Below are 27707 nucleotides of genomic sequence, written 5' to 3'. Positions count from 1 at the left end.
TGAACAAATGAAGGAATAAAGTGAGGAGAGGAGATACCAGGGTCTGCACTAACTTTTTGCACTGGTGCCAACAATTTCAGTTGTTCACACTACACAGGATTTGGTCGCACAATTTCTCTGGGAGGTATAGCATAACCATATTGGCTGATGCATACCATGATTTCATATGATGTAATGATTGACAGTGACTCAGGATAATAAAAATTAGCTAAATATTTTGCTGGTTGAGTCATTAGCACCTCCGCCTCACAATTGAGAGCTCGTGTCCAATTCCAGTTCGTTTCGGTCTTCCTGTGTGGTTTTTGCATGCTCTCTGTGAGCCCACACGGGTTCTCTCCTGGCACACTGGGCTTCTTCCTACATTCCAAAAAACATACCCTAATAGGTTTATTGGACTCTCCAAATTGCCCTTAGGTGTGTTTGTGAGAGTGAATGTTTTTTTTTTTTTTTTTGTCTCTGTGTCCCCTCCAATTGGCTGGCCTTCAGTTCAGGATGCTACCTCACCTACTACTCGTAGACAGCTGTGGTAGGCAATAGCAAGTCAGTGACGCTGGTGAAGATAAGCGGCTGTATAAAATGGATGGATTTTACTGGAACAAATATTGTCTGCAATAAGCAGTGACTCACAAACAGGTAAATTATTTTATTATTTTACTGGATACAGCGGCCGCTTTCGGCCGATAGTCTAAACAGGCAAAACGGCTGAAAACGTCCTTAACAGCCATTGCTTGAATTGTAACGTACCCCTAAATTTCTCTAAAATCCTGAGTATTCTTGCCTGTTTAGGACTCTAAAATAGGAAAAAGTGTGCCTAATTTTTGCCTGCTTAGACCAGGGGTTCTCAAGGTTTTTGGAGTTTGGGTGGGACCACTTTTAGAAAGCAAATTTTCCAAGGAACCCCATTGCAAATGTTTGTGGAAACAAAACAAAACAAAAAAAATAAGCCAAACATAAAGTGCCCTTTTTATTCACCAACAAATTCAATTTGACATCAAGTATATTTGCTACTTTTCAGATGCACTGGTTTAGAAAAAAAAAATTGCAAATTGCACGCCTCTGAATAATAAAGCAGATCAAGTTCCCTCAAATAGATTGCTGCCAAATATTTAGTCAAAAACAGCATAATAAAATAGAATTCCACTTTAGCTTTGCTGCATTCATCGTTTCGTTAGCAAGCAATTGTATGTAGACAACACATTTTGACATTTAAACATTATTAGTTTTCAAATTAAATTAAAATTACCTGAAATGTTCATAGATGTATTTTTTTTTTCATTAATAACCCTAATTATTTCACGGATCCCCTGCAGTCAAGCCATGGACTCCACTTTGGAAAAATATGTTTACATTTTAATTTTTTCTTATTATTACTATTCAATATAGGGTCCAATCTCCTCCAATGCACTGTTTTTCATATCAACCACTAGAATGGAAGACTGAAGCCTAAATTATTTGCTTACATATTTTGAACCATTTGCCACCTTCGCCACTCAGAGAATTTCAAGGCGCTTGGGCCTTGGTGAGCAGACAGGTAAAATATGACTGCGGGACAAAATGATTATTTAGGACCCCCTACTTCAGGTCACCCATTAGCAGTTTGGGCAGATGATAACAGAACAAGCATATTACTACATCAATGGTAATTTACATATATATATATATATATATATATATATATATATATATATATACACACACACACGTGGACAAAATTGTTGGTAACCCTCAGTTAAAGAAGGAAAAACCCACAATTCTCACTGAAATCACTTGAAACTTACAAAAGTAACAATAAATAAACATTTATGGAAAATTAAATAATCAAAATCAGCCATCACTTTTGAATTGCTTATTAACATAACTATTTAAAAAAACAAACTAATGAAACAGGCTTGGACAAAAATGATGCAAAGCGAAAAAAATAGTGCGGACACACTGACCGACCGGCATGTTGGATTGTTCATAAGATGAAAGGTTTGTGCGTAAGAGGGGGACAAAAAAAACTCTGCAGTCCACGTTCGTAAGTTGACAAGTTCGTAAAAGAGGGAGTTCATAAACCGTGGGCCCAACCGGAGTAACTCAATAAGTTCACGAAGATTAAAAAGTCAACAAAATAAAGAACAGTGCATATGATTCATATGAGTTATCAAAATATTAGTTAGCACCATTTTATATGATTTTTTGTCTTTATTTTAACATTGTTGTTTAAAAAATAGTTTTAATGACTTTTTCTTTATTTTAACATAAAAGATAAAAAAAAAATCAATAGTTCAGAGACTAGAATCAAAACTGGAATTGTAAAATTCAAACGATGCCTAATGCAAATCATGGCTAATAGTGTAGATTTTTTGAAAAAATATTGTGGTTGACCCTAGTGATGTACAGGTGCATTGTGGCATGAGTTATCAGCTCATTCCTAGTGATATACAGGGCCAGGGCTAGTTTGGCAGAAACACCACAATTTGGCTCATGAAAAATCTTAAGAACTCAGATCTGGCCCCTTGTCAACAAAACTGCAATCATTGCACGGCATACAACGTAGGTTTCACCGTAGTTAAAAACAGAACAAGGTGCACTGAGGTTTTGTTTTTTGTTTTTTTTAATCTCTCACGTTTCCTCTTTGAAACACAAACTTCCTCTTCTCACTTCTGTACACAACGAAGCCTGTCTGCAATTATTTGGGATTTCCCACATGTGACATTCAAACCCTTTTCTCAATTTGTTTGGTGGCTGAAATGTAATGGCCAAAATTTTATATACACACCTATACAGTAGATTCTCTTTTTTTTTCGTATTTGATTTCACACTGTTCACTATTAGGGATATTTTGAGAAGACTCAATGGATGTCACACATAGGGTATTTGTTTCACCAGAGATTTTTGGGATAGGGAGGCAATTGTATTGGGGGGATAACCACACCTTATTTTGCTCATGGTAGAACTGTGGTGAGAAGGCCAACTTCAAATTTTAACTTGAAGTTTACCAAAAATAAATAAATACTGCCACAAAAACTTATTGGTTTTATTTTGGAGTTTGCGGCATAATGTGGTGTAACATTCATCTTTCTACTGTTGCTCCCGTCTGCTGATACACACAACACAGTATTGTTCACCACCAACAAATGACTTAATTATGCTGACATTAACATACGGCAACTGGTGCCAGTATTAATCAGTGCACTACAGCTTGGTCTAGCATAAATTAGCGCTTCCAGTAAGGTATTAATCATGCACGCTGCACGTACAAACAGCTGTTAACATTGATCACCAACATTAATTATGGCATTTTCAGAGTATTTTGAGCACCTGCCAGGTAATCTAAAAAATTGCCACACAAGATGAAAGTTATTCTAACTCATACACGATATTTTTCAGCAGCCTGGCCAAATGTGTCTTACCTCGGCATTGTTAACTGCTGCTGCTGTTAACAAGATGGAATGTGACACACAACCAGATGAAAGTTTACAAATCATTGGAGGCCTGCAACTATTTTCTAAGTGTATAGATACAGATTGTAAACTTCAACATTTTATTCAGGAAGTTGGATGACTGCAAAAACACCCGGTTGTTAATGTTGTACGGATACGGTCAGCCCTATGTAACTCTGAAATTGACAGTTCTTGTGCAGTGCTTATCTGCACTTTATTATACATAATGGGGTGACGAAGCATCACGTTTTAACTTTTCTGCAGTTGTCATCATGATTGCCGTATTGGCTCATTGTGCTCGTAGTACACCTCTTGGCCCTGTGGCTTTAACAACAACAGGGAAAGACAGAACAAACGAAGAGGATACTTATTCTTTCCCATTTCAGCAACAGCCAACTTGATATTCGCTTAAATAGCAGGAATCAGGGTTTGCCTCAAGACGTTAGCTCTCAGCCAACTGATGAGTCATGCAATGCAAAACATAGCAGTTTGCTGATTGGTATAATTTAACACTTTTAAAATATTGTAGTGTTTCTAAACAAATATCTTCTGTTAATACGATTTCAAAGGTAAGCAAACATGAGGGAAAACTATGGATTGTCTGCACAGGAGATGTTACTTTTTGATACTTCTTGGTGTCTGACTTAGGGCCCTTGTGCATAACTCTATATCCTCAGAATCTAAATAGCCCTCCCCTCGGCCCTTTTCACCTTGGCTTTGTTGTAACACCCAATAACACAGCAAAAATGTACAATTTTAGAAGAAGCAATATTTTGCAATCCAAGCTTATCAGTTTAACAATACTCCAACTAAAATAGCTCGTGGGCAAAAAAACAAAGCGGAAATCGTGCCACATGCTAGCAACCTATAGGTTGCTGTGATAGACATAAATGACTGCACGCTAATATTGACAGCCTTATACAGTTGCCGTTGCTACTGATCACATTTTGACAAACCATGTTGACTCATTTGTGCTGTTTCAGCCATCAAATTTCTCTCTGACCAAAATTTATGCAGAGATTTGTCCAACCTAATATTTGTAGAAACAAAAGTAGTATGCTGTTTTAGTTAAAAAAAAAAAAAAAAAAATCTAATTACCAAAGGCTAGTCATAATCAAGTAGAAATTTGTGGTTTTTCAGTAAGCAAAAAATTGTAATAATAAAAAATGCAATGAATTCTCTGTAGGAACTCTACCAAAAATAATAGAATAATTGCAGCAATTCACTTTTATCCCGCTTGACTGTATCAGCACTCGAGCGATGCTTGGAAAGCAAGCAAAGTGGCATACAGCATGAACAGCTCGAAAAACGTAACCAATAGCTACTAAAATTCACACACACATTCCTACACTTGTCCACTTCAACCTGTCAAAACATAAATAGTACAACAACAAAGGAATGTCATGTTAATCTTGGTGGCGATTTCTCGCTTTTTTTTTTTTTTTTTGATAACACCAGAACGTGACAGATCAAGCCAGATAACGTTAAGTGCTTGCCTTCTCCCTCAAGCTGTGTCGTCCCAATTTTGCGGCATTCCAGAATCAGTTGGATCTGACAAAAGTCAATTAAGCCCCATGTCCACCGACCTTATCTACCCTACTCGACAAAATCAGTTACCACGAAGAAATTTACCCGGCTCTAATCTACCCTACTTGCTTTTTCTGTTACCTGTTGTGGTTCCAAAATAAGTAGCCCGGTTTCAAAATGTGACGTAAATACTTTGGAGGTCATTGATTGGTCCGAGACAGATTCAAATATGCTGCACTTAAAACTAAACATGGGAAACAGCCACTATTATAGACAAGGAGTGGTTGAAGATGAAAAAACTTTCACTTCTACAACCTTCTATCGGTGGATTACATCAGTATCACCTTCTGGTTAGTACAGTATTCCAAAACTCCCACAATTCGAGCACCAATTGCAATATTCTGTTCTTGTTTACTATAGTATTACTATATAGTAGTACTATATAGTTTACTATAGTAGCCGTTAACATGACATCACTGGTGAGGTGAGGAGGGGCTCCAGAGGAGTGGGGGTGCCTTTTGGTTGAAAGCAGAGTAAAGTAGTGCAGGTTAGAAACAGTCGATGAAGACAGGGTTTTAGTCTCACATTTTTCCAGAGTCCATATTTCCTTTAATTAATTCAGTCCATCAGTATTGACATGCAAACGTATGAGACTGACAGATTGATAGCATGGTCTCAAAGAAAATGACACTCATTGAGTGTTAGACAATGGAAGGATCAACTTTTGTGTCACATCTTCTTCCCCTTCTGGTTTTAAGTTGAGTTTACAACCAGTGAAACAAAATGCACATTTGGGTGCAATTTTTACATTTGTTTTTCCTGTTCAGCTCTACAGGTTCACTTTAAATGCCCTTGAATTAATTTTAGAAATGTGTTTTCTGTGTTCAAAAGGGTATCTATAAAGTCTGGAGACAAAGATAAATATAAAACTTCATACAGCAGCTTCGATATGAATACTTCTTTATTAGTTTATTCTTAATTTTGTTAAATATTGGTCAAATTCAGAGCCAGCGTTAGTTCTGGCAGAGCCACAGTCACTTGCCTGACCAACACCCATAAAAGGCTTAATGTCAGGCTCTGTCACAAATACAGTGAACCTTAGAAATTGAGTGTAGCGTTGGTAAAATCCAAGGACAAACTTTTGTCTCCCATTCTACATTATAGATGAGACACGCTGAGCAAATGTTCAGTTTGCATACTTCGACAGGTATTTTTCATCAATGTATTTTTATCTGAAATGAGATTTACTCCCTGTACCCTGGGCAGCATTAAAAAGTAATATACAGTGGGCCCCCAGTTTACGAATCTCCTGTTTTACGTATTTTTCATCTTACGACGTGGACCGAGGCGTTTTTTTGTCCCCCTCTCACGCACAAACCTTTCGTCTTACGAACGATCCAACATGCCAGTCAGTGTGTCCGCACTAGTTTTTTCGCTTTGCTGCATCAACAAAAACAACTTTTCTCACATGTCACAGAAATGCTGATATGCTATTGGTCGATTAAGGTCACAGTCACTGTCTCAGTCACGGAGATGCGGATATGCTATGGGCTGGCGTTACGTCAATCACAGAAATGCCGATATGCTATTGGCCCAACGCCCTCATCTAGCTTGATGGCACGAGCTGGTCGGTGTGTTGTGAAAACTTTGCAAACTTTATCTGTTAGACTTGGCTTCTAAAATTGCAAGTGGCGGTAAAGGAAGAAGTAAGAGGTTGATGATAATAGAAAGTAAGCGGGAGATAATAAAAACAATACGAAGGTGGTGCACGCATAGTTAACCTTGCCAGTGAGTATAGCCGTAACCGTTCGGCAATATGTACAATTCTCAATAACAAGGAAGCTATCATAGCAAGCAAGTCTTCTAAGGGCAAGACTTTCGTTGTCAGTGGACGGACCTCGGTCGACAACAAAACGGAGAGGCTTCTTCTATTATGGATTAAAGAGAAGGAAATCGCTGGTGATATGTTCTAGTTTAAGAAAAGTTCTTGTTTAGGAAAGAAATAAAATAAATTCTGCGGGTTCGTCTCTGCTCCCCTCCGCCTCCACCCACCACCAGCTCAAGTCACGTCGCCCCAAAGGTAAATGACATTTTTCCTTTGTATATTTATGTTATTAAATTTAACTGTATAGTCGATTATTTTACTAATTTTTAATATGTGTATAAAGTCGTGATGTGTTTACCTAAGGTTTTTGCACGCGTTGCACGCATTCACTAATTAACATAGGTTTGGATTGCCCGTCATACGAGCGATTCAAGTTGCGAGCCTAGCCGCTGAACGGATTAAGTTCGTAACACGGGGGCCCACTGTACTTGGTTCTTCATGTGGGACCAAGACAAATTTTCTTTTCGTGGTATGATATCAAGTTGTAGTTGTTGCGTTTAAAAGGACTGTGAGTCTGAAATGGATACAATGCAGTTGGTATTACTCAGCTTAAGTGTCAAGTCTATCGACGTCATCTTAGATATATTTCATTTTCGTTGTCTAAAATTTCAATCATGACTCTTGAGATCACGGCTGTGTTATTTAAATGTGGGTGCTACTTTTGCACTAAATGTGAGCGTTATAAAGTCACTCAGCTCGAGTTGGCTGGTATAATAAGTATGTGCTCTAATGTTGCATAAGATATCCATGCGTAGCATCAAGAGGCACATCTTGTTAAATTGCTTGAGTTGAAGAGCGGTGGAGGGAGGGGGGAGTGACAAGGCCTGACCAAGCTTGCCAGCACTGTAGCAAAGAGCTGCAGGAGCCTTGTACTCCCATATAAAGACATGGGCCTGTTCCCTGGCCTTGCGATTTGGTTTCCTGTTAACCCCTCACTAGCAAATGAGCCTCTGAAGGATAAGACCAGTAAAGGCAGCCACTATTTTTTCTCCATATACTTTTACACATTTCTAATTGTGTTTGGCCAATGACACAACGTGCATTACTGTGTCACTTGGCAGATGTTTATTTCGGTTAAACACAGTTTAATTTGACTATTTCTTTGACAACACATTCAGAGAGCTGCTAAACTTCAGATTACACATTTCTAATTGTGTTTGGCCAATGACACAACGTGCATTACTGTGTCACTTGGCAGATGTTTATTTCGGTTAAACACAGTTTAATTTGACTATTTCTTTGACAACACATTCAGAGAGCTGCTAAACTTCAGAAATTAACTTCCTGAACAATTTAGCTTAAATTCCAATTTTTAAAATGTCAGGAACATACACTGCACGTATTCATATATATACTTTAATTACTGCTTTACAGTATTAATCACACTTTTTTTTTTTTAATTGAGATTTCAGCAATGCAGGCCACACAAATACATGTGCACACATTTTTAGAAAAAGGCAGGCAGAGATAATGGCAGGACCACAAACATGTTTGGTACGATTATCATTTTAATTTGAAAACATTTTAAAGGATCAAAATACAAACAAATGACTCAAAATATCGCACACCATGAATGTAATTAAACAAGGCATGACCATTTGTAAGACAAGGTACAGTGTCACAGCATTTTTTATCAATCGATCAATTCTCTACACAACTTCTACTTTTGAATTGAGTGTGTAATGAATTTAGCTTTAGTTAAAGTGTGTACATTGTGGGACATAATAATATGGCCAGAACTTAATTTTGTGCCATGGTTAGCCTCAAGTACAATTGTTTTGAAGTTTGGTGTTGTTGAGCATGTAGCTTGGGTTCTGTGATTTATGAAATGCAACAGTTTTTCAACATCACCTTTTTTTTGTTATGGGTCTGTGTTTAGATTACACAACGGTGACATTTTTGTTTATGCTGCCAAATGAGCCTAAGGTCCTTGTCACACCTGACAACAATCAATGGAGATTACATATTACTGCCACCTTGTTTGAAGTGCAGATGCTGCAATTATCCTCATATTTCTTGTGTATCAGTACTCATCGAACTGTGACGTCACAGGACCAATACAAAAACGATTACACCACCTGGCTGGAATACCTTAGCATTAAAAGGGGTTCAAGTGGTTCTCTGTCTGCTGTGTACTTAATTATATTGCACTGGAGAGGGTGTGTACATGACTTCATCCTTATGTGCATGCACCACACTAGCTATGAGACTTTCTGTAGTTGTATCAATAATGCAGTTGCGCACTCACGGTTTCACCCTGAGCCATCACTTTCTTTTCCATTAAAAATGCATCTATTTCTCAGTCCAAAGTGTCCGTCCCCTCCCAGTTCCCATAAGCCCTTTCCCTTGACCGCACATCAACAGTATGTGCGAGGCTCATCCGATCTGGAATCCCAGCACTATTTTTTGATGTATAATCCTCCAGCCATAATTAATTTTTAACCTGATGGATCCTTTTATTCACTGAATTCACTGATCATTCAAAGGCCAGTGGTTTGAACTGCCGTGTTTTACAAAAAGAGTCATGTAGAGTCATGTTCTTTTCGCTTTTTCCATGTTCTCCAGACTGCCAACAGACAGGACAATTAACCTGCCATTTATAAGTCACAAGAAGCATGTGGGAGTGACTATTGATTGATTGGGCCAAAACAGTCCTTATAAGGAGGGGTTTGCAACAGGAAGTGGGTTGTGGTCTCACTGTGGTGTCATAGGAAGGGAAGTGGCAGATTGTTTCATGGATGAGACAGATGGAGGAAAAGATGGATTAAGGCACAGAAGGGGTTGCAGGGCGTATGAAATAAAGTAGGATGGTACTCATCTTTTCGTCTTTCTCTCGTGTCCTGTGTTTGTCATTGTTGGGGTGGCGCAGTAGTCTGTCTTGTTAGACACTACCCAAATTAGTTATCATGATTTCACACGTCAAATCACATTTTTAGGTTTTTCCACAAGATGGAAGATTCCAGACCCATGCACAATTTTCCTGTATTTTGTCAATCACCGTAGTGTGTGGGTTTCTTAATTTGTTGTGAATCCAGTCTATCAATAGTTTCCTATGTTTTTAGCCTTAGCATTTCATTGATTGCTACAGAGAAAAAAGTCTACACTTTTACATCATATCAATGTTGCTGTTTCTTAGTGATGATGCAGTTTTTATATTTGCATGAAATGACATCTGATCTAGCTAGGATGTGGATTTGGTTGTGTAATCTCATATCAGACACTTTTTATTTTTTGACTACCCTAACATAAAGCAAGAGAGTTAGCGACATATTGAACATACTGTATACTGGACAGTGGCCACATACTGTAGAATATACATTATGAAGACTTGTAGGACTAATGAAGAACAAAAGATGGATAAGTACCCAAAAGCTCTCATAACTCTCATAACAGCAAGTGGGAAAAACTGATGGCTATCCATGGATTTGTGATTGACCGGTGTGTTATTGGTGCTTGCATACAAAACCGCATGAACTGTTTTCTGCCTTTCATTGTAGTGAGTCGAGTATCTGCCAGGCTCGGGCCACTGTGATGATCTATGATGATGGCAATAAGAAGTGGATGCCGGCGGGAGCTGGACCCCAGACATTCAGCCGAGTCCAGATCTATCACAACCCCTCCAACAATGCCTTCCGAATTGTGGGACGCAAGATGCAGACAGACCAGCAGGTGATGTAAATTCACAGCAAACGTGAAATTTATTTACATTAAAACACCCTCCATCGCAGATTCTGGGTTTACGTCCTAGAATTTCGGAGATTTGTTTTTTTTAAGTGGTAATTTTGTATTCTCAATTAGATAAATCAGATGTTTTATAGTTTTGTAAGATTTGTCGTTCATGCCTCAGCACACAAGTCGACAACTTTGGTCCTCGATGGCCACTATCCTGCATCTTTTAAATGTTATCATCATTCCGCACACCTGATTCAAATCATCAGCTCCTAGGCAAGCTTTTCAGTAGCCACGATAATTACCCTGACTATTTGAATCAGGTGTATTTAAGGTCAGAAACATCTAAAACATGCAGAATAGCGGCCTTCAAGGACCAAAATTGCCCACCCCTGCCTCATCGTACCTTGTGAAATTAAAACTTATCAAGCATTTCAAGGACTAACTTGAGTCTTTATTTTGATTTATGGCACTATCGCACAGAGCATCAGCGATGGCACAAAGGAAAATTGTGACAAGAAAATTGGAAACGCACAGCAATTCAAGACAGATGATACAGTTCCCATTCTATTATAAATCAAACTTAATACAGTTCTGTTTTAAACTCAATTCTTACCATAAAAACTACTGTTTTTTTTCATGTCTTTCACCTAAAATGGAAAGACTTCAGGATGTATCCGTAATGCTCATTTGCAGTATGAACTAGTTATTTATAAGATCGTGACTAGTTATTATAAGATGGTGACTCATGAGATAACATTAGATAAAAATGGACCATTGAGTTTTTGTAATAAGGGTTAAGTGAGTTTGGAGGGATCTATTCTTGACCACACTCTCATTCTGCCTGCTGCCTCAGCGTCTCGGTTTAAACATTCACCATGCTAAAGTGCTCCCCAGAGAGGGAGTCTTAAAGTGGATGATGTTTCCTGTGAGATATTTAGCCTCTTCGAGCATTTCCTGTGACAGTTTGGGGAAAAGGGCTCAATGCCCTGTGCAGACCATTTTCTCTTAGTGTGTCCTCTTAGTGTGTCTGGAGTGGAGACTGAGATCACCAAGGGGCAACAATGTAATAATACATCTTTCCTTTTCCTTCCCTTTCATTTGCGTTTTACTATCTATGATAGTCACCCTCTCCTCTTTTTCTGTGCTCTGTGGAATTCAGTGTTAAACAAATAGTGAAATGGCATGTCAGCACATTCAGGCAACACTCAAAACCACATTATTGTTTCTCTTTTCATTTGTTAGCTTGACGCCACCTACTGGATTAAATGAAAAACCATGATGCATGAACAGTGTTTGTTTTGATTTGTTTGTTTTTTTTAGTCAGCAACTGAGAAATCTCCTATATACTACATGCACTTTTTTTCTTGTCTATTTGGTGAGAGGAGGGTAACTTTTTTTAATGGATTTTTTTTGTTTGTTTTGTCTTATATACAGGTGGTTATAAACTGTCCTATTGTGAGAGGCTTGAAATACAACCAAGCCACACCTAATTTCCATCAGTGGCGGGATGCCCGGCAGGTGTGGGGACTCAATTTTGGCAGCAAGGAGGATGCTGCGCTTTTTGCCAATGGCATGACACATGCTCTTGAGGTGCTCAGCTCGATGGCAGATGCAGGTGCTGATTCTCACTACCATAAGCAGCCTCAAAATATGCTTCTCCTTTTGCCCCGTTAACTTCCCATATATCAGTGCTTTTCAATTATTTTTTGCAAATACCCCATTCTAGGAAAGAGGAAACTTTTGCACCCCCCCCCCCCTGCACCATGTATAAATAAGATTATTATCTATAAAAAAGGCCTTTTACCTGGGGTCATTCCCCCAGCATCGCCCCCCCCCAAGCAGGCCTGACACACTATTTGAAAAGAAATGCCGTATACAAACTTAATTACTTAAGGTAATCAAGTAGCGACATTTATTGCAATTTACTTTTGAGTGTAGATCTGCAAACACTTACTATATCTGTGACTATAGTGTATTGTACTGTAAAACCCAATTGACAACTGAAAACCAACAGACATTTGTAAAATCGTGTTCAGCTCTATACTGTATTACTCTAGATGTTGTCTTTCATAGAGACAAAATTTTTACGGTTTCTGCCAAAATGTCAACACCACCACCGCCTTGACTGCCATCTTGTGGCATCTTAAAGATCACGTAAGCCCATAAAAACAGAAATAAGTGTTTATCAACAAAGATCTTTAAATGGCAAGGAACAATCAGTGAATTCCACCCATCCATTATCTAGGCAGGGTACAACTTGAACTGATCAATTGATCAATTTAGTACTTGAGGGAATAAATTACTTTAAGTACTTACGAAAGGTAATTAAATACAAAGCCAAATGTGTTGAAATGGTCAATGTTTCTTGAATGGTTCGAGCTCGTCAAGTTAAAATGTCATTGCTTGCAATTGTGCAGGTGTAATGGTACTATAGGCTATCTAACGAACGTAACAAAGTAATTGATTACTCTTTTTCCTTCAGTACCTAAAGTAATCAATTAGTAATCCTAAAGTAATCAATTACTAATCCTAAGGTAATTGATTACTTTAGTATTTTAATACCTTGAAAGTAATTACTTTAGTGCTTGATTACCTTAAGTAATTGATTACATTAGTACTTAATTCTTAGTCCCAGCCATTTTAGACCCTCCTTCAGCCTAACACCTTAACTGGGGAAAAAAAAAATGCCAAAAATACAAATATGTAAGTACCTGTGATTGAATGGAAAAAAATAGCAATATTACTGCTCTCTTTTGCAATCGTTTTGATGTGCGTGCGTGTTTGTGTGTGTGTGTGTGTGTGTGTGTGTGTGTGTGTGTGTGTGTGTGTGTAATAATATTTATTTTCTGCTCTTGACCTGTTTAAAGAAATTAAAGTCATGCAATCAGGAGAGACGTCAAATCCAGTTTGGTGGTTTTAGGGGATTTCTAATCTGTGTTTTTGTGCATTGTATTTTGACAGGATATGCAACCCTTCCGCGGCCGATGTCAAATGGTCCATCTCTCGAAGAGATTGAGCAGCAAAGGAGGTAATAGATCTTCACATTGGGGTTGCAATTAATGGTTGTTAATCATCAATTTATCTTTTGATTTGTTTTGATCACAGATAAAATAAAATATTTGTTTTAATTTATGGCGTGGCTCAGTATTAGTGGTTGTCTCTCAACTGGGAGTTTGTGGGTTTGATCCCCCCACCATTGTGTTTGTCAAAGTGTCTTGTGAGCAAGTCACTGAACCCCCCCAGTTCCTCCTTAAAGAATTGTACCATTTTGTCTTTTTAATTTCCATCCCTTGGAACTTTTTTTCAAATAGAAAGCAACAAATGCATTAACATTTTTTTAAATGATTTGGGGACATTTTTGATCCATAACATGTCACTCGAGGCAAAAATGCTGGACATTATTTTCCAAAATACATGTAGATGTTTGCAAACATTTTATTTTAATTCAACACAGACAATCCGAATGTTTTGTGAAGGACTTAAGACTTCTACTTACCACAAAGTAGTCTTAAAAAGCCCACACATGCAATCCATCAATTATGCCTTGAGTTCATTTAACAATCATGGTCAGTTCTGGCAACCTATAAACTGTGCAGTAGTTTTGCGCACAAGCATATGCACAGGATTTGATGGCATTAGCCTAACACTGCTAAACTGTCAGCCCCTGTAGGTTAAAGGTTAAATAGACAGCAAGGCCGGCACATCTCACATCAGCCCCACCTCCTCTTCATCCTTTTATCTGTTCCTCCAGTAGAGGCCATTATGCTAGCCTGCACGGACTTGGCATTAACTTTTAATCTCATTTAGACTAAAAGCTTGATGATTGGCCTGTGAGACTGCCGGTCAAACCAGTGTTTGTCCTGCTGGATGCTGCATGCTGTGGCTTAAGGAATAAAGCACTGCTATTAAAACCTTCAAAATAAACCGCAGATTTACATGCAGGTCAATGTTATTTACACTCCTGGTTTTAGGCTGGAATCTGGATCAGTGCTCAAAACATTACCTTATGGGTTAACGACAAGTATCAAGCAGTGGTAAGTGATGTGGTCACGATCAACCCACCGTCACTACTCTTTGTCGAAGCAAAGCGAAAATTTTCAATTGTACTGAGTGTGTCATGTTTGTACGCAGTACTTTGAATGTGTTTGTATTGTATGTGAGCTGTGTTGCATACAGCTGCAGGATGCCAGATGTGGTGGGGACTTAGTTGAAGAGAACCGAAGCAGCTCGAATTAGGCCACACTGTCCCATCTGTGGACTTTTTAGTAACCATACAAATTATTCAATATACTTTGTTACATACTTCATAGTGAATTTTGGCTGTGCAGTTCCACGTTTCAGTAAGCTAATTGATGACCTGTGGGGATGTTGCATACATACATCATCCAATATGTTGAACAATAGTAGATAGTTAAGGTTAATGTATGCAAATGATGGGATTCCAGGGATTAAAAGTAGTCTGTTTGTTTGGATATATTTGGATCACGTTCAAACTTAAGCCTCTTTCACACAGAGATACCATAAAATATCACCGAATAATGAACAAACATTTGGTTGCGAGTCCAAGCTCTACTGCTAAGCTCCAGAACAGCGCTTGTCAGATGTTATATTTAACACCCCAGTCCCTGCATTGTTCATAATCATTACCCACAAGTGACAAATCCCCTCTGTTGCATTTCTGTTACTCAACATTCAAACTCAACTTTGCCCCTGCATTCTGTAGGAGCTGTTAAATGCTGAGCAGGTAGGGTTAGGGTTAAATAAATGCTAGCATTTTCAGGGACTCTAAATAGTTTATTATTCACAGTACTTGGAACTTTTGCCAAAAAATACATTGAAGGAATTGTCACATTTCTCCCTTCACAGATATGTCATTAACAGGTTATTTAATAGTCTGTTTAAACTTTGACGGTTAGATTTGAACAAAGTACGCTTAAGTTGACTTAAGTAGTTAAGTGTGTGTGTGTGTGTGTGTGTTTGGCTAAGTATTAATGGGTTTACATTTTTTGTTCGAAGTTTGGTTTTTTTGCCTCCCACCTGTGTTAACAGCCCCCATCGGCCACCGTACAACTGACCTTATATATGCTCCTGAAGTTGATCAACTTTTATGTTACATACAACTCAAAAAGGATCAAATACTTAGAGAATAGATTTGACCTGTCAGAGAGGCAAACTTTTAAAGTGTATTTGAAATCCATTACACAGTAAGAATTGGCATACATAGTAGATAACAATGTGTTTGCAGATTGGAGCAACAGAGGTTGGAGCAGCAAGAACGGGAGCGACAGGAGCGAGAACGTCAAGAACGAGAGCGCCAGGAAAGAGAAAAATTGGAGAGAGAGAGACAAGCTCCAGCAGGTCCGGCAAAATGACTGCGTCAGTCAGCAGACCAGTCGGCTACTTAATTTTTTTTCCTGTGACGTGTGTTTTTAGATCTTCATTGGGTGCATATGCAGGTGTGCAGTGTAATATGCATGCAATTTTTAGAAATGGTGATCATGACAATATAAAATTATAATGCGCATTACTCTTAGTCAGCAAAATCTTAGTATTTTTTGTTATTTACGGAGCCCCTAAAGGGACATGCGGGAAAAAAAAAACCCCAGATAGTATCGCACGCTCACCAGATAGTATCAGCGCACACCAGATAGTATCGCGCGCGCACCAGAAACTATCGCGTGTGCACCAGATAGTATCGCGTGCTCGCCAGAAATGAGCATGTCCCTTTAGGGGCTCCGTAGTTATTCACGTGACTGCAACCAGAAATTTTACTCCAAAATCTGGTCCCTAGCAATTAATTGTCATGAAAGAAGGACCGTTGAAAAACATTTTCGGAACTGTTGACTGTCACACACACTTATATACTAAAATCACCATCTCATATTTTAGCGCCGATTCCTCCTGCTCCACCTGCAGGCCTTGGGGGGCTTGCTCCACCACCTGCGCCACCACCACCCCCTGGGCCTCCTCCAGCCAATGGTGTTCCACCCCCTCCAGGACCCCCACCAGCTGGACCAGCCGCAGGACCCCCACCAGCTGGAGGACCACCCCCTCCACCGCCTCTCCCATCAAATGGAGTTAGCCTTGGTGGTGGGGGAGGTGGAGGTTTAGCTGCTGCCCTGGCAGGAGCGAAACTTCGCAAAGTATCTAAAGTGAGTAGAATATAGAATGTCTTTACTGTCATTGTGCAGCAGGTTCAGCACGTTGTGTCCGTGGATGCCACATCTTAAAGCTCTATATACAGTCCCCGGCAAAAGTCTTGCTTATCCATTTTGTAGAAACAATTGCTAATAACCTGACTTTTAATTGTTAAATTGGTTTCAGAAATGGCTCATATGAAAGCTAAGACCCTCTCAAATTATGTTGAATGTCCGAAAATGTATGTGCTTTACTGAAAAAGATTTATCATTTAATGAAAACATAAAGGTCAAATTTTGGCAAGACAAATTTTGTCACCTACAGAAGGTAGTGTGAAAATTGAACAAAAAATGTACTTCAAATATGTTGTATGTCTTCCATGGGCTTGAAGGACTGCATCCATGCGGTTCGCCAAGGATTAATACAATTTATTGATGAAGTAATCAGGAACAGCAAAGAAAGCAATCTTGCATGCCTCCCAGAGTTCAATATTCTTTGGTTTCATCTTCCATGCTTCCTTTTTTATCCTACCCCAGACATGCTCAATGATGTTCATGTCAGGTGACTGGGCTGGCCAGTCCTGGAGGATCTTGATCTTCTTTGCTTGAGGAACTTTGACATAGAGATTGAAGTATGCGATGAAGCATCATCCTGCTGCAGAATTTGGAGGCATCCTAACCAAATGCCCGAACCATCTCAACGCGAAGGAGCAGCGGCTCGACCCAGAGTCCCTCTCGAGTGACCGAGCTCCTTACCCTATCTCTAAGTGAGAGCCAGGACACCCTGCGGAGGAAACTCATTTCGGCCGCTTGTATCCGGGATCTTGTTCTTTAGGTTAAGGTTGAGGTCAGCAGCCCCCCATCTACACCGTACACAGTGTTAATGGTGCACTGCTTCCCCCTCCTGAGATGCTGGATGGTGGACCAGAATTTCCTCTTAAGTCGTCTGGAAGTAATTTTCCATAGCCTCACCATACTCCTCCCACACCTGAGTTTTTGCCTCGGCGACCACCGAAGCTGCGCACCGCTTGGCCAGTCTGTACCTGTCAGCTGTCTTTGGAGCCCTGATAGGCCTCTTTCTTTAGCTTCATGGCATCCCTTACTGCTGGTGTCCACCAGCTGGCTGGGAGATTGCCGACAAGCGAGGCACGCCTGCCTTATGGCCACAACTTCAATCAGCCACCTTGACATTGGAGACACGGAACATGGTCTCCCCTGACTCAATGTCCCCCACCTCCCCCAGGACATGGGAGAAATTCTGCAGGAGGTGGGAGTTGAAACTCCTTCTGACTGGGGACTCAGCCACGTTACCAGCAGACCCTCATGATACTGTTGCGTGGAGAGAGAGGTGGGCTGATCACGCAAGAGAGAGGAAGGAGAATGTGAAGTAAAAAAAACGGCGCATGCGTGGGGGAAGTTCTGTGTCTGAGAAAAACTTGTTAACGCTCAAAAAGTCTGTGGAAGTGCTGTGCAGTTCTTTGTTGTATGAATTAAAATAAAAGTGACGGTTGAGACCGACGCTGCCTTCCCGCTACCGTTTGTGCCAATTGCGAGCACCGCTTCGAGCCGTCCTGCGAGGGCTATTTACCCGGACAAGCAAATCCGGCCCTGGAAATGAGGTTTCCCCCAAATCTCGTGTCTATGGCCACCGGATGTAAGGGAACGGATAACAATACGTTTGGGTCTGCCAGGCCTGGCTGGCATCCCCCCCCACACTGTTGGAGCCAACACAGCAGAAGGTGATAAGCTTAACTGCATTTTGGTGCATAAGCACAGACAGGACCTATCCCTCCACCCGAAGGCGGAGAGAGGCTACCCTCTCAGAAATTCTCAGCCTTGCACACCAGTTCATACCCCTTCCCCGCCAGAGAGGTAACATTCCATGTCCTAAGACCTAGTTTCTGCAGAAGGGGATAGGTGCACCAAGGTCCCCGCCCAGCTCACGTCGCACCTGAGCCCTATGGCCCCTCCCAACAGGTGGCGAGCCCATGGGAAGGGGGACCCACATTACCCTTTCGGACTGGGCCCCATGGGTGCAGGCCCGGCCACCAGGCGCTCTCCAACGAGCCCCACCTCCAGGCCTGGCTCCAGAGGGGGGCCCCGGTGACCCGCGTCCGGGCGAGGGAGAACAAGATCCAACATATTTAATCATCATAGGGAATCTATGAGTGTGCTTAGTCTGGTCCCTCACCTAGGACCTTTTTGTCATGGGTGAACCGACAAGGGGCTTAAAGCCCCAGACAACTTAGCTCCTAGGTTCACTGGGACACACACAATCCTCCACCACGGTAAGGTGACAGCTCATGGAGGGGTGTCGTGGGCCATTTCGGGCCAATTTTTTGTGAGAATGCCATCATTTCGAGAAGCTTCTGGAACAGCTGCTCTGCTGGCAGAATCAAGCACTGCAGTTGATTTGGAAAAAACCCTTAGAATTGGTCTTGATAAACACATGAAAGCTGAAGTGGAATCCTGTTATGGAATTAAGAATGATTAATTATTTACGAATTTTAAAAAATATATATATTATTTATTGTGGTCATGCTGCAGTTAATCTCTTTCCAATTTATAATTCATATTAATGATTTTCACTCAATATGGATTTGGAGTCACAGGTAATAAGCCTGTCAGTCCAATTTCAGAAAAGCAACGTATCAGAACACCTATTTACAGACTTCATAAACAAAACCGGGATAGTACCAAAAAAAAAAAAATTTAAGACATGCTATATGCTTCGACTCCGCTAAGACAGTGAAAGAGCGATTAAAATTGCAGGCAACATCATGATCAACAAATCAAGGGCATTAATTCAGCGCCATCAACTCAATTACCTGTGATGTGATCGATATTGAACAGACTGTGCGTTTATCCAGGTATGTGGCTGATGTTTTAGTTTTATAAATGCAGGCTGCGTTTTATTGCACTCTGTTGCCCAGATTAGGGCACGTTATGCACGTTCCATTTTGGGTTTTTTGCGAATCCTCAAAAAAAAAAATTCAAATATCTTTCTTTAATTTCAACAAAGCAATGAAACATAATTCATTTTTATTGTAATGAAGTTAAACTTGAGGCGGCATCGCACAACAGAGTAGTCGCGTGGCGTGTCATTTTTGACAGGATGCACTTCAGGAAAAAAACATTTAATCATGAAGGCTCAATGACTCATTATGTATTCGTAGTTAACTTAATCATTTTGATCGTCGGCTAATATAGCTACTATAGATACATACGGCATGTGTTGCCTTCATTATAAGGCTTTTAATTATTTGCGGCTCCACGCATTTGTCTTTTGTTTTTGTGGTCCAATATGGCTGTTTCAACATTTTGGGTTGCCGACCCCTGGCTTGGATCCATGCACAAAAGGTTTAGACTCCAAAGGAGAGTTTCATGCAAAGATCTAAATTCATGCAAAGATGTAAAGTTGCGTCTCGTGAGAGTCGTGTTCGTACGAATGGTGAAACGCGCATGTGTCACAAAATTTGTACTCAAACATGGATGCAAATGGTAAACACGTACCTTTTTTTGACAGCGGTCTTACTCCATACAAACTTATTGTGAACTCAGTACATACATGTATGCATGTATACACTTAAAATATTTTTGTTCTCAGCAGGAGGAAGGATCTGCTCCAGTGGGCAGAGCAGATGCCAGCCGTAGCAGCAACTCCTCTATTGGCGGTGGCGGCGACCTGATGGGTGAGATGAGTGCCATCTTGGCCCGAAGGTAGATGTGCACGAAATCGAATGCATTTATGCGCGTCAAAATAATCCATGCCTCTTATAATGGTCATCGTTATTTTTCTGCCTTCATTCTAACAATCACTTGAATAACTTGAGGCATAAAGTAAAGTGAGGTTTGACCCAAAATGACACTTTTTGTCACATCAGGAGAAAAGCAGCTGACACCGGAGAGAAGGCACCGATGAAGACGTACGACAACGTACGTAGATACTTACAATATTTGCTAATTAGACCAGGCCAAGACAAAGTAAATGGCTGTGCTCTCTGAATCGGGGCACAAGTATGTGCTACAGGAGGACTCTCTAAGCAGCTATTTATTTATTTGTATTTTTTTTTTTACACAGGAGGATTCTGAGCCTCAAGGTCAAAGTGGTAAGACAAAATATGTGTGAAACATGCTGCCTCCATTTAGTTCAGCAAAAAATGGTAATGTTTATATTTTCACACTTCATCTTTGTTAGAGATCATGAGAAGACCTTGGGAGAAATCATCCACTATGAGCAGGTAATTAATGAGCCATGTATTACCAGGCTGTGTCATTAATGTATTTCCCTGAAGCATTGTATGTTTGAACTCACTCCAAATGGCCTGTGTTGTGCATGCAACGTCATGAAAATATGCGCATGCTTTTTCCGTTTTCCAAGTGTGCTGTAGTTGCGTGAGTGTCAACCATTTCCATTCTAAGAGGAGAGTATGTATGTTTCACTAACAGGAATAACTCCATTCCCAAGAGCATGGACTCCACCTCCTCATATTCCCAAAGCTCCAGGTATACGTACTATCCCAGCCACTGTGACCTTCACTCCCCTTGCTTCTTCTTTTTCTCCTTAAAGGGCAATATTGCTTGCAGCTGATTTAAGCCCACAATAATGCACTTGTAATTGTGCTGATAATTAGCCTATTAAGGACAGAAGTTACGTGGCATGAGTTAATACTGTATTCCTATAGAATATGTCAGTGCTCTTAGGAAGTGCTGCCCCCTTTTGGTCAAATTATCACTTTGCTGTTTGCACAGGTGGATGTCAATCTGTCTATTGGTTTTATCCTTAGTACATGTACGTACAGTACCTTTAGTAAATACGCATTTGTATTGGTAACTGTGGTTTAAACGATTCTCAATTATCCATAACTTTTACAAATGTAGGGGTGTGACAAAATTTGATGAATGCTGATTGACTGATGGGTGTGTGCCGTCTAAGTATTCAGTTTGTAATATATGTCAATTCTTTTTTGTTTGTTTGTTTGTTTGTTTTTTTTTACAGCAGCACATGGCAACTTTCTCCCAATCTCCTTTTAGAGCTTTTTTTAAGGCAAATATTTTTAAATAAAGGCAAAAAACATTGTGTTTGTTTTCTGCCTTTGTTGTACAGGGTGAAGCCTGCAAACAACAGTGACACAAGTGGATTTGAAGAGTCTGATTTAGACAAAATGAAACAGGTAACTAGATTTCAGAGCGTTGTTTGTAAGCATGTTTGCTAAATTGTGTCTGATGTTTGGTGATTTTATCTTACTTTTTTGCAGGAAATACTTGAGGAGGTGCGAAAAGAACTTCAGAAAGTAAAGGATGAAATAATCAAAGGTGAGCAATATATAGCCTTCGTAGTGTTCACTAAAACAGAAAATCCAGTGTCTTCATCACATTTGAACACCAAACTGAATATTCAGTGACCATATTGCTTTTGAGTAAAAACACAAGCAGTATTGTGTACTTTTATGACAACAAAAAATTGCTGCATTGGTGTATGCCGGAGTGCCTTGTGATGGGTGACTGTGATATGAAGGAAGTTTTCTACATATTTATCCTTGGAGTGCAGTGATCCCTTGCGACTTTGCCCCTCCCTTATCGCGCCTTCAGTGCATCACAATTTTATTTTCATTAGAAAAAAAGTTTTGTTGCGAAGAGACGTGCTGGCACTCCTCGTACGTCGAACTACTGCAGTACACATATTTACTTAAATGGTAAATTATTAAACCTTATTCAAAACTGTACTGTTTTCCCTTCCTGTCTCACGGAAAGCCACAGTTATATTAGCGGCGCTCGGAAGTCTACTGTAGGGCATCGCTAATATAACCGTGGCTCTCTGTGAGGCTACAGCCAAAGGGATGTGACGGAAGGCATAACAGTACAGTTACTGTGTAAAGTTTAATAATTTAAGATTTAAATGGATTCAAATTTCAAGAGTTTTATTGTCATATGGATAGTTATTCTGTCCACTTCCCCGAGCGGGCTACATTCCAAAATCAAGCAAATAATAAGGTAGGCAATAAAGCAAACAAAAAATAAACAGTAATAGAGCAATAAGAGCAATAATAATGAACCACTAATAAATGAATAGACTTACATTATGGAGAAGATTGAGTGGAGAAAAATATGTATACTGCAGTAGTATTTGTCTTAAATATGTCAAGTATAAGTACTTTTCACATTTAAAAAAAAACGCAGGTACCTACATACACATGCATGAAAATTGAAGAGTGACACTACTTTGCAGTTTTTCACCTATCGCAGGGGGTTCCGGTCCCCGTTAACCGCAAATAACAAGGGATTACTGTATTTACATTTGACGGGTGATACCTTTTCCCTCTTTATCAAAATGAATTAGGATTTGACATCTCTGATCAAATGTTTGACACTATCTGTGTTGCCCTCACTTTAAATTGCTTTGAACACTTACTAAAGCAACAACTCAATTTGAAAAGTAGTTTAGAACAGTTTTTTTTCCCATTGCAAACAAGCTGCGGTAGAACATTGCTATTTTTAAGGGTGCAATTGGTGAAGTCATAATGCATTTACGTCAGACCAGATGCAGAATGGCTTACAATTTTATTTATTTATTTTTTTTTTCTGTGAAGTGCTGTGAAATTCATCCTGCAGGTGCCATTTCTGTTTTCCTCTCATTTTCAACCCCCATAGTAGGGAGGTCAACTTATAACCACATAACTCAAAACAGACCAATTTTTTCCACATATCTGTGTTTGAATAACATTAAGTTGAATGTGAAACAAGTACAATAATGCCATTTACAAGGCTTAAAATTATTTTATGTACCTCTAATTAGTATGCATATGTTTCTGAGCGCTTGCACATGAACGTTGAAAAATGCACTTTCGTCAAGCGCTGCCTTATTGCCTCTTTGTTGCGTTGCCAACAACAAGGCTTGAACGTGTACTTGAACAAGCTGGCATGGATGTCGGTAGGTGGGCTGAGAAACTATCGTCACTTTGGTAAAGAACATCCCAAGTAAGATGATCAGCAAATCATCTTTGAAGACCTCAATTTCAAACAAATTGGATGAGTATAGCTGCAAAATTGCAAGTATTATTTCCAATATACCATGAAGAAATGCCTAAAAGTACTGTAATTTGGTCATTTTAGTAACACACATCATGCTTTATAATTGGACAGCCATGGTCTACAGTAAAATTCACCCAAACTGCCCAAACTGAAGTAAAAAAAAAAAAATAAAGGGGGGGGGGGGGTGATATGAGCGTGTTTGACTTGAACTCTTAGAAATACGGTAATTACTATTAGCAAGTTAGAGGCTGTTGTTTTTGTTGCATGGTGGTTAAATGAGGTATGCACATGCATTAGGAACATTTTGGTCCTGATTGATTGTCCCTTTTCTGCCTCACAGCCTTTATTCAAGAGCTGCAAAAGAGAAGCACATAGTTTGGTTGCACGTCTGGTGTAGCAGAGGGATGTGGTCAACGGAGGCTTGCCAGGACATTTGCTCCACTGCGTCCTCTTATGTAGCCCAGGGATTTGTCATTGTCTTTTTTTTTTTTTTTCTTCTGTCTCCCACAATCGTTGCTTTCGTGTCACCATGCTTAGATATTCTTCATGTAAATGGTAACCCAGGGAACCTCCTCAGGCCACCATCCAACTAGTTCAAACATCATTCACTTCTATGTTGATATTCTTGTCTCGCCTGTTTTATGTTATTCTAATGTGTCCACCATGAGAATAAGTTGAGTTCACAGCTGCAGCCACAGTTTCACATTTGTTGTCATCGTTTTCCTACCAAGAGTCTTTCTGCTACTTGTGTCTTCTGACATGCAATTACTGATCAAGCAGTATTCAGGGATAAGGAAGTTATCACATTTTTTTTTTTTTTTTTTACTGTAAGAACAGGATGCTGGAATGTTGGGATTTTACTATCCTGATTTTTCTCTCATCCGAGTCGCGCAAACAGCCATCAATACTTTCGTGACCTGCTGGTAGTTTATTTCCTTTGATGCTAAATTGAAGACAGGAAATCAGTAATTAGGGAAGAGCAGAGAACCCATTTCCCTGACCTCTGCGATGTCTTTTCACGCCGTGGATTGACGTCTCCTGGCACAGCACGAAGCCTTCACTGCTGCGGGAAGAAGAAACGAGCAAATGGAATGCTGATGGACAACCGGGATGCTGTGAACGAGTGTTGTTGTATGATGATTGAGAAATGTATTCTTTGCATTGCACTTGTTCCAGAGTCTAGTGTGAGCATATGTCACACTGCCTTTACAGACTTATCCCCCCTCCACCCAGTTTTAAATGTAATATTTGTTGTTGGCCAGTGCAGTGGTCTTAAACTCTGCTACTGCTGGTTATTTTCTTAAATTCTTAGCTATATTTTCTACTTTTTTGAAAAATTATATATACGGCCATGAATAGGTCAATTAATTTGGCCATGACCAACTGCCTTGAGAATGAATATACAGTAAATATATATATAAGGATAAATATATATATTTGTTTTGAGGGAAAGTGTTAGCGCAAATGAAATGTTTTTTCTATTTTAATTAAAATGACTGGTGAATGGGGATTTTGTCCTTTTGATGATTATTTCATATGAGATGTAATTTTGGGTTTACGGCTATTTCTACTAGAATCTAGGCTTTTTACACTCAGTTATAATCAAAACGGCTTGGAGACACTGGATTAGAAATGCTTTTATAGTCGAATACAGCTGCTTCTTGAAATGCATTTTGTCTCCATTTGTGTCTTTTTGCTTCCTCAAATGTGATTTAAGCAGCCGTGGTCCATCAGGGCCAGCAAGGGTTTCTCTGCAGCCCTAACATAACCTGACATAACCATAATTATAATAACTATAATAGTCAATTTCATTTTCAATTTATTTGGATTGTTTTATATAAAATTATTCTCCATATCCTGTTTTTTCTGTCATCCATTTGGTTACGCTCCTTCCGGTGTTGTAGTTTTAGGTTCAAGGTTTTAGCCAATTAGATTTCAGCTAACTTGTGTCACCAGGCTGTATGAAAACTGCCTACAGACCCATTTGAAGGCACCCGCGAGCTACAGTTGCAGGCCTACTGTGCCATGTGTAAAGACATAAGAGAACAGATCGATGTAAGTTGTTGCTCAACCACATGCTTTTTTTTTTTTGACTCATAATAGCTCGAGAAGAGCAAAACTTATGTTGGACAGACTCGACTTTTAGCAATGGCCTCCATGTCAATGAAAAAAGGATTTGTTCTTGGAAATGAAACGTGCAGAGAAACGACAAGTCGTTGAAGTCTTTCTGAGGAAAGAATAATGGATTTTGTATTGAAATAAGTGGAGAACTGCCATTTTTGCTATATGTTCTGCTATACTTCTGTAAAAGGGATTATGTATTGAAAGTGGAGAGGTGCCATTTTGCTATATATATTCTATATATACTGTAAAACCTGGCATTTAATCGATCCAAGCTGCAAGGACTGGCAGGCCTCAAAAGAAGAGCTGACTTGATGCTTCTGGATCAAGAACTCACTTAAGCAGCCCGCCATTGTGGACACATAGGTGTGCGTACAAAAAAAATTCAATATCAGGTAATGTTTCTTTTGCTTCTTCATCAATGCGTCATAATTCATTCAATGATTTTTTTAATTATTTTTTTGAAGAATAGGAGTGATATTCAAGCATCTCCAATGTACATCCATTTTCTAGAGCCGCTGATCCTCACAAGTGTCGCAGGCTTGCTGATGCCTGTCCCAGCTGCCTGCGGGCAGTAGACAGGGGACACCCAGAAATGGTTACCAGCCAATCGCATGAAACAAAGATATATATAATCATTAACGCATCCAATGGAGGAAGTGCCCAGAGAAAAGCCACACAGGCTCAGGGAAAACATGCAAACTCCACACAGGAAGGTAGATTTGAACTCTGGTCCCTTTAACTGTGACGCGGACATGCTATTCACAGCACCACCGAGCCGCCAATATTAAAAATGATAATTATTTAAATTACTTTTGCAATAATTCACCTAGTAAACATTTCCATCTGGACACCATGTGGTTTTTAACATGGGCATTGGTACTATCTGGTTTTGCTCCTGGGTTCTGCTTAGGCACATGTGTCAAACTCAAGGCCCGCGGGCCAGATCCAGCTTGTCACTTAATTCAATGTGCCCCGTGAAATGCGAATTCTAACTTCCAAGCTCCTGGCTAAAATACTAAATTAGTAAGTTGTCTTCAACTTTTACATATTTTTTTTGTTACCATTACCCTGTCTGAACAATTTTTAGCAGTATCAGATTTAAAACGTGTAAAGATCATACTTCAGATTTGTTTGACTTGACAGTCACAATGGCCCTCCAACAGAAACTATAACTAAATTGCGGCCTGTAATGAAAAAGAGGCACAATTGCATTAGCCAACATGGGCTTGGTTTGCTTCCGACCGGCAGTGGCGGAGCTAAAGGGGAGGCCGGTGTAGCACTGCACCCCCCTGAAATCTGATTTATACATTTCATGGCGTCTAGCTTCCAACAGCCGCTCAATATTGACATCTACATTTAATGCATTTGGGTCGCCATTTATATACGTGTTTCTCCAATGATTCTAGAGGTATGAAACTGGAGAATTAGCCAGCTCGGTGTTTCATGCTCTGTTACCCTTAAATAAAACATAGCAACACAGTAGTCCGCTTGCTGTTAACTAGCCGAAAAGTCTGAATATTAAACTTACGTCTTCAGTGGTTTATTTGCCCTGACATTTTTTAGGATTGAAGCGAGGATTTAATAACACTGTGTGATTATAAGTGATACTTGTGACGTTAATGATATTGGCTTATTTGTTCATAGGGTCAGTTGAGAATGAAAAGGAAGGGGCAGAAGATTTATGACCTCTTTTTAAAGAGCACCGAGTCAGAAAAAGATTAGGCAGCCAGCGTTCAGGTCTGCTAGCAGCTCCCAACCTGGGAAGAGTCAGGAGGAGAGAGAATGTGTTAGAGGGTTCCTATGCTAGTAGGGAAGGTCTGGAATTTGATTTTCTACATTTACAGGTCTATAGTATTATGGAAAATGGAAACAATTGTATGGAAACATGTTTATCTTAATACTTAT

The 27707-nt window shown here is 39.7% G+C and overlaps 1 protein-coding gene across 3 annotated transcripts in view; it reads left to right on the top strand.

Moving 5' to 3' along the window:
* Positions 1–25349, top strand: part of vaspb (vasodilator stimulated phosphoprotein b) — a 43484-nt gene extending 18135 nt beyond the window's left edge. Inside the window, exons 2-14 of one of the 3 annotated variants that reach the window (XM_088427631.1) lie at positions 10335–10506; positions 11944–12124; positions 13471–13537; positions 15755–15867; positions 16399–16661; positions 20257–20366; positions 20531–20582; positions 20728–20755; positions 20845–20887; positions 21096–21152; positions 21754–21820; positions 21905–21962; positions 24019–25349. In XM_088427631.1, coding sequence (XP_088283757.1) covers positions 10335–10506; positions 11944–12124; positions 13471–13537; positions 15755–15867; positions 16399–16661; positions 20257–20366; positions 20531–20582; positions 20728–20755; positions 20845–20887; positions 21096–21152; positions 21754–21820; positions 21905–21962; positions 24019–24053 — 1246 coding nt within the window. In that variant the 3' untranslated portion in view covers positions 24054–25349. Of the gene's footprint in view, positions 1–10334; positions 10507–11943; positions 12125–13470; positions 13538–15754; positions 15868–16398; positions 16662–20253; positions 20367–20530; positions 20583–20727; positions 20756–20844; positions 20888–21095; positions 21153–21753; positions 21821–21904; positions 21963–24018 lie in introns of all 3 variants that reach the window. The other 2 variants (XM_088427630.1, XM_088427632.1) reach the window with 2 other exon arrangements.
* The last annotated feature ends 2358 nt before the right edge of the window (positions 25350–27707 follow it).

The sequence above is a fragment of the Hippichthys cyanospilos genome, chromosome 11 (assembly GCF_059441005.1).
Source record: "Hippichthys cyanospilos isolate Australia breed blue-spotted pipefish chromosome 11, RoL_Hcya_1.0, whole genome shotgun sequence".
Taxonomy (NCBI): Eukaryota; Metazoa; Chordata; class Actinopteri; order Syngnathiformes; family Syngnathidae; genus Hippichthys; species Hippichthys cyanospilos.
This window is presented reverse-complemented; position numbering and strand designations above follow the sequence as displayed.